This window comes from Hippocampus zosterae, chromosome 8 (genome assembly GCF_025434085.1).
Source record: "Hippocampus zosterae strain Florida chromosome 8, ASM2543408v3, whole genome shotgun sequence".
NCBI lineage: Eukaryota > Metazoa > Chordata > Actinopteri > Syngnathiformes > Syngnathidae > Hippocampus > Hippocampus zosterae.
Window position 1 is genome coordinate 22158760 of NC_067458.1, and position 8011 is coordinate 22166770.

The 8011-nt window shown below is 43.0% G+C and overlaps 2 protein-coding genes and 1 long non-coding RNA gene across 3 annotated transcripts in view; 2 read left to right on the forward strand and 1 right to left on the reverse strand.

Annotated features, from left to right (window-relative positions):
• Window positions 1-1324, forward strand: part of cyfip1 (cytoplasmic FMR1 interacting protein 1) — a 21536-nt gene extending 20212 nt beyond the window's left edge. Inside the window, exon 31 of the mRNA XM_052074351.1 lies at window positions 389-1324. Coding sequence (XP_051930311.1) covers window positions 389-553 — 165 coding nt within the window. The 3' untranslated portion in view covers window positions 554-1324. The remainder of the gene's footprint in view (window positions 1-388) is intronic.
• Window positions 600-7046, reverse strand: nipa2 (NIPA magnesium transporter 2). Its single transcript, XM_052074352.1, has 6 exons — window positions 6857-7046; window positions 5785-6039; window positions 4539-4595; window positions 3540-3630; window positions 3290-3450; window positions 600-3000 (listed from the first exon to the last, which is right to left on the reverse strand). Exons 1-6 carry the CDS (start codon window positions 7044-7046, stop codon window positions 2366-2368), a joined length of 1389 nt encoding a protein of 462 aa, XP_051930312.1. The 3' UTR covers window positions 600-2365.
• Window positions 6961-8011, forward strand: LOC127606247 (uncharacterized). The gene is made up of 2 exons (XR_007963758.1): window positions 6961-7101; window positions 7495-8011. It is a non-coding gene; the product is annotated as an uncharacterized LOC127606247 (long non-coding RNA).

Genomic DNA, 8011 nt, shown 5'->3' on the forward strand with positions numbered 1-8011 from the left:
TTTTTTAAACACTTAACACAAATGCAAAAAGAATGCGTCATTTTTTTATTCATTTTAAAAACAAAATGTTTATTTCTGGAAACACCAAATGTTAATTTAAAATTGTTCTTTAAAAATATATTTTTCTAATTACTTTGAAATAATCATTTTAAATGCAATCTTTTGTCATAGCTACCTAATCAGTATTTTTTTCCCTTCAAATATATATTGCGAGTACTCAGTTTTTGGAGTTATTTTTAAAAAAATGTATACGATGTTATTTTCTCACTTTTTAATGTGCTGGAATAATCTTAACGTTCCAAGCTACTGTTTTCCCATGCCAGCTCACACTTTCTTTGGTCACATTGAACTCGAAGCATCCATTTTGTGTCCATTTTTGTTTTCCCAGGCGCTGAAGAAAATGGTGGACCGCATCCGCAAGTTCCAAGTGCTCAACAACGAGATCTTCGCCATTCTGAATAAGTACCTCAAGTCGAGCGACGGCGAGAACATGCCGGTGGAGCACGTGCGCTGCTTCCAGCCGCCCATCCACCAATCACTGGCCAGCAGCTGAGTGCAAAAATATTACAAATATTCCCTTTTTTGGGTGGGGAGGGAGGGGGGGTACTCGGCTAGCAAAGACCATTGAGTTTTATTCCCACAATAAAATTTTTGTATTCACATGTGCCTTATCGGGTTAATAGATTGTTTTATACTTCTAGATAAACTTTCTAAGAGATTAATATTTAAAAGATTTTGTGGTGTTGGTGGTGGTGATGAAGATGGAACATTAGAAGTGCGGTGAAGTTTTGTTTTTCATATTTTGCATGCCAACGCATTTCTATTGACTGTGCCTTGACTTTTAATCATCGTTTTATTATTTCAATAAATACTGTATGTAACAAATCTGTTGTTCATCCACAGAGCTGCATTTTTCTCTGAAAAATTAAAATCAAAGTTACTTTCAAGTATCACGACAATTTGTAGTGACAGTGAAACCTCATGTTGAATATAAATATTTCCAGTGCATGAAAACAGTTTAACCCTCCTATGCTACGGATCAAATTGACCCAAATAAGAAGGAAAAAATATGACATTTCTGGTCACTTGAATAAAAATGCTTTGTTTCACATACAGTATTTTAAACTTGGCGATCCGGTGATACAGTGAACGTGTTCATGGGTCAATATGACCCACCTGCCGCATGAATAATTCATGTACCAGGAGAAATGATTGGAATTGAGTAGAGGGAGGGGGGAGTAAGTACACCCCTGAGTTTAATCCCTTCTGTGACTGCACTTTGATTTCAGAATTTCTCAAATTTACCCATCGAAATTTATGGAAATGTGATTTTAAACCCCCCCCCCCCAATAGTTAAGAGCAAATATTGGCGATTAAACTATTTGTATTCATTTTCTTGCTGGCTGAACATGCAGCAGGTCACTTTGACCCATGATCGTTTTTGGTATAGCGAAACAAACCGACACAAGGAGGGTTACACATACCACAGGTTAAATTGACGCAGGAATGCAATAGGAAGGTTCAAGTCATGAATTAAAAAAATAAAAAATGATGTGGGGAGGGGAGATTCTGGTAATGTAGTTTTACTATTCATCAAAATTTTCAGCAGGTAAATACTCAAGATTACAATAGAGTGGTGCCTTAAATCAAATGGAAATGCCATTTGTTAAATTGCCCCCTCACCACAAAACATTTTGTAGTGCGTTTCTAGTAAGAAAAATATTCCATTACTTTTACTGAACTATGTTAAGTTTTTATGAAGTCAAATACTGTAAAGTGCTACTTTCCTTAACATTACAAAAATAATGCTTATTGGAACACCGGAATGAATGAATGCAATCGGGAAAGCTGATTTGGAATACGAGTGATTTGACATACAAGCGTTGTCCCAGAGCAAAGCTTGTCTTGAGCTGACAGCGAAATCAAAATGTAAATTTTACTCAAAACATATTGATAGTGGGACCCTGCATACTTAGTTATATATTTGCAGATTATTTTTATTTTTTTTTTTTTTTTTAATTTTGATGGGACATGATTATACAGAGATTTTCCCTGTTTGCCCAGTCTCCATCTCCGGTGAATAGCAGGGACCTACTGTATTGCTCCACAGCAAAATCTTGAGAAACTGATCATTTTGCTGTGATTTCTTGACCACCACACATGGAGGTCAAGTTCATGATCTTCACTTCATAACTTCCTCCTTGCGTGTGGGGCCCACGATAAAAATTGTTTGCACACATCGTGCACAGTAGTGATTCCCAACACAGCCATTTTTCTCCCCTAGTGCTACAACTGAATGGAAAGAGACGAGAGGGGGAAAGTAAGGCAAAGGAAAACGAGTAGAATCCATTGGACCAGATTGTCTCTACGACACCAAGCTCCCATTGCGCCTTGAGACGGCGTCGAACGGCGTCTCGCGCTCTTCGTCCACGTCGCCGTTGCTATGGAGGAGTTGGTACGTACAGTTGGCGTCGGTGGAGGCGCCGTTGGCGCGCTTTTGGTCCTTGCGCACGGCGGCGGCCAGCGTGGCCAAGCTGACGTTGACGTCCTTGAAGGCGTGCAGCAGGAAGATGCCCACCACGATGGTGAGGAAGCCGGCCAATGTGCCGATGACGTCCGCCGCGCCCATGTGCTGCCACTCCTTGAAGAGCGCGGCCGAGCACGTTAGCACGGAAGTGGTGAAGAACACGTAGTAGATGGGCGTCACCAGGGACGTGTTAAAGATGTCCAGCGCCTTGTTGAGGAAGTTGATCTGCGTTCCCACGCAGACCAGCAGGCCCACCACAAGCAGCCAGGCCAGGGGGGCGCGTGCCACATTGATGCCGCCCAGCGCCTCCTTGATGGCGATGCCGAGGCCCTTGACGCACGACACGGACAGCGAGCCGATGAGCGAGCAGATGCTGATGTACACCAGGATGTTGGTCTGACCGTGGCGTGGGGCCACCGCCAAAATCAACACCAGCACCACCGTTACCACCGCCGTGGCGAAGATGAAGAAGCCTTAATCGGACACACGCAGTGCAAAGGATCAGAAGAAGCTGGGCGAGAAACGTGTACCGCAAGTATACAGCAGCGAAGTGCGGTAATTTTCTGAATTTGCTACGCGGGTACCCTCTAGTGGTAAGTAGAAGAACTGTTGACTTCAATAGTGTATTCAAAACAGCAGAAGTTGTACAAAGTATTTCACTGCCTCTAGTTATTGTTAATCTAATACAACACATTTGTTAAATATAGTTTCACTATATATATATATATATTTTTCCAAATGCAACACGGCGTCCACGTTTACCTGGGTCGACCAGCTTTCGCGCCATGTCGTCCAGGCTGCTGATCTCCTCCTCTTTAGGGGCGTGTATGACCATGGTCGTGGAGCCCAGCACACTGAGCAGACAGCCAAGCTTGCCGTGAAGGTTCAAGCGCTCACTCAGGAAGTACGACGACAGCACCGCGCTGAGAGCGGACGGCCATTACATCATCGGTGACAACCAGTGACATTTCGGAAAAAAGTAAGAATAATATCTGAAAGTTTCGACCCGTACCTGACCAGCACGCTGAGGGCGCCCAGGGGCGTGACTAGAGTGGCGGGGGCGAAGGCGTACGCTGCAAAGTTGGCGGCTTCACCGGCACCCACTGAAAATGATAAAGCAAAAACACTCTTTTAAAAAATAAATAAATACAAATAAGAATTAATAATTATGCTTAATTTAAAAAAAACATAAGATTACATTTTTCTAAACCAACACTTTTAACAATACGTCAAGGCTTATTAATAACATGATCACCAATAGTTTTCACTAAATTTGGAGCCACACCGAGGGCTAATTTGTCGGAAAAACTGCACTGATAGTTACGCGACATGAAAAACCAAAACTTGACTTCTGAAACAAAAATTATACCATGCATGAACTGAGGTAAAAAAAAAATTTGAAGACCCAATTTTATTTCTTAGACTGTATTTTCTGCACTACAAGACGCACCTAAAAGCATTCAATTTTCTCAAAAACAGACTGCGCGCTCTATATGAAATGTAAATTTCCCCAGTGTGGGACAAATAAAGGATATCTTATAATCCGATGCACTTTATAAATGGATCAATATTCTAATTTCTTGGATGTGGTACTTTAAATGTTCTGCCAAGCACTTTGTTATACTGTAAATTTGCAGCGGTTGTCAACTCACTACATAAATACACCCGTATCGATTTCACTTGTAGCTCCATCTAGTGGATGCATAACAGAACCGCAGCCACTATTGAAGCTTCCATTCATTCTATTCGCCGTATAATGGGGTGCGCCCCAAATATGAGAAGTTTTAAAATTGGCCATTCATTGAAGTTGCGCTTTATCGTGCGGAAAATACGGTACTTTTATGATCGTCTCGAACTTATTTTCCGTAGTGCAACTTAAAACGTCCGCACGAGTGGTTTGAGGTTTTATGATGAGCAGTCTGATGAATTCACTTGATATGCGACCACCTCGGAAGTCAAACGGGGTTACGCTCGTGATGTTGGTGCAAATTCTGTTTCATAAATCACTTACTTGAAAGTAAACCAGCCCACCACAGCCACTCCTTGAGATAAGCATGGCCGCCCTGACCTGAAACGGTGACGGAGAGGAAAGGCTATTTGAAAAGAAGGCGTGATCTCACCACCACATTCCATCCACGTTGCCGAATGAAGTTTAAAAAAAAATCCCCGCGGAAAAATGAACAGCAGCGAGTCTTGATCCACCCCTAGATGACATTTATCGGTCCAGTTGTGGATCAAAAACCTGTTGCGAGTTTTGCTATCCAGCTCCTTAGAAAAGAGCTCATGAATTAAAAGGAGTCTATCTTGTCGAGCGCGCATTTTAGGTTCATCGATTCAATGACGTCAGTGTGGAAAAATACTCATCAAGATGGCGCCGATTGCTTTCAAAGCAAAAAGGCGTTGCCGGTGACTCAATCCGACTGTATATGGAAGGATGGCCTACAATGCGCCTCCAATGGTTTCTCCACGAGTTGCTGCGTTTCGAGTTGCACAATCACCATCGAGCAGGAAGCGCCGGCAAAAGTTAAACTGACGTTTACATACACTGCATCACAAGATGGAGCGGTTCTTTTCAACTCTTTCGGTGAGACATTCACAAAATTATTTCTAGTTGCTCAATGGCAGCGTCATGATAAAAGAAAGTGTATTCAACATTCCAAGATTACATTTCACCACAACAAAGGATGCTTGATGCCACTTCCCTCCCTCACCACCACCACACAAATACCAGTATAAATCGATACCAAGTACCGATACCAAGTACCGATACCTCTAGAAATTCAGATTTTGAAACTTTCATTCAACACAATGACAAAATCTCTCTTTCTGACGCAGGTGATGAGTCCCCGATGTGTCAAACTATCCCCGTATTATGGCGCCAACTACTGCCAAGTTTGTAGGCCGCCTTGCTGGCGCACGCCTTAGCAGGTCTGAAAAATGGTCTCTTGCGCTTCCCCGAAATCCACCCCACTCTTAATTGAGCACTGTGTCGATTTTGCTGTCGTTACCGATATGACATAACGATGCTTGCTCCAATTTTCTTTCAGCGGCAAATGTGGACCACGCCATTTTGGCGCAATCAAGGCACGTACGAAGGTAAAAGCTGCACTTGCGGCAGTGAACTCAGTCACCCAAAAATAGCCCGTCTGTGTATCGTTGCCGTGGAGACAAGTCGTGGTCTACCCATCCACCTTTATGTGTGGCTGCCTATTGGAGGCCATATGTCGACAGTGTACATGTCGCTGAAAGCTCGTTACCGGCTCGCATGGATCCCTTCCTGGCCAAACGCAGCAGGCCCTTCTTCTTGAGGATGAAGCTGCCGCCGATGAAGATGCTGGAGCTGACAGCGAGAGCCAGGCCGATGTAGAAGTCGTACTTGCCGCGGTCCTGAGCCATTCCGAGGCCGGATGTGCTGCTGTTGCTGTTGTTGTTTTTCTCCTGTGTTACATTGACAACCAGGCAGTGAAGAAGTCTCTGCAGGCCAGAGGCGCTGCTCAAGTCGAGCCACACGCCTGGAGGAGGGAAGGGTTGAAGGGGACAACAACAACAACAACACAAAGTAAGTGTTCAGACTTTCTTCAAATTAGATTGAAGATCAGCCATAAAGATGTCGCTCTGAACACCAAGACCACATCTCATCAATTCAGGTACATGGAAGAGTCCACCAACAAAGAAGATTCAATAATATTCATATTCTATAAAGCGAAATATTAATCAAAATGCTGTAACCATGTCGCGCATGAGCAAAACATAAAAAAAAACATTTACAGATGTGTCAGGTAACAGTAAAAAAAATGTTACGTCAGTATCATGAATGTGGTTTAATATTTGAGTTTTTTTTTAAACTGTGAAAACTGGTGGTTTGGCTGACACAGCACAACCCAACCGATTCACCACAAATCATTCTTTAAATTAAAGCCATGGACGGGGAATATCTTGCTATTCGTAATCTGTAACGCCATTGTCATTAATGCTCCCTGATTCACATTCCTTTAGTCACTGCGGTTTCTGTTTTCTTCACCTTACTTATAAAGCGCCAGAATATTATTTTCTGTTTTTTTTTTTTATCCAAAGAAGTTTAAGAAAAAATAAAAGACCTATTTTGTCAGAGTGAGAAGTAGACAATCCATAGATCTGTAATAAATCGTCAGACACCTAAACGGGTACTTAAAACTATTTTAAGTACAGTTACAAATTATTTGTACGAATCGGAAGTGGAGATTATTAGTTGCTGCTGTATTTGTAAGCAAGCAACCCAGGTACAAAAGCGTTGTTAAAATGCAAGCAAACATGAATACGTTCTATCCCAACTATAAATAATCCACGCACCATTTTCACGACAAAGTGTCCAATTCGGTTCCGACGACGAGTCCACAGCTTTAAAGTTGCACTCCATGGCGAGCTGCAGAATCTCGTTAAACCGGCTCGGCCTCCTTTGGAAACACCGCAGCCACCCGACTTCCCATTTCGACCGACTATTTTGACGACTCGTCACGCTTTGTGTTTTGGCAAGAACCATTTTTGCTTCTTTCTGTCTCCTTCGTTGTCGCCAGACATTCAGGTGACCGCGACAGGTGAGTTTAATTAGCCTCGTAGCTAGCTCGCATCGTAACGCGGTTAAGTTTGGCTTATTTTAAATCGGGACTCAACGTGGATTGTCACAAACATAAAACCAACGTGAGGGCCAACGAAGGGATTGTTTTGAGGTTAAATCAAACAAAAAGGCAAGTGAAACCCACTCTCCACAGTCCACACACGTTGGCGGCACTAGCTTCACTAGCACGAGGGGCTAACTGCGGTTAGCCGAAGTCGGTAACCGTCTTAAAATCAAACACAAACGTCACTTTTATTTGGATTACTTTGTTGATTAAATACCTTTCTACGGACACTTCACCACAACCGGCCGAGTAGCGCTCACACCCACGGCCGCGTTGAAACCATCACAGCATCCACCTCCATCGTTCAAGCGCTCATCAGTACCGGGAAGGCGGCGACGACGACGTCTGGCTGGCCGTCTTCCTGAATGGCACACCGGGTGGATTGGGCTGCTTGTGTATCGCCTGTTTAGCAGCCAGCAGCCGCCCCACGCTCCAGTGTTCAGGCGTGGGATCACATGTTGACACAAAGGGGCATTTCTCGACCACTGGGAGCACCCGATCTCCAAAACAACAAACTGGACGATGGATAGCAAAAAAAACTTTTTTCATGAAATCATTCAGATTTTACAATGTCCAGCCACAGTGAAAATAATGGAATTACCATTACTTATTTCTAGGCTCCCCCAAATCAAACATAAGATATCCTTTATTTGTCCCACACAAGATACGAAACGAAGCATTTTGTATTTTTTTTTATTAAGTACGCTTCAGATGTCTTTCGCATATTTGGAAACCGTGCTTACGACCAACAACACATTTTATGTTCTGGTATTTCAAGCCCATTTCAAATTAAAATGTAATTAAACTTACCCATGGGTGAAAACGC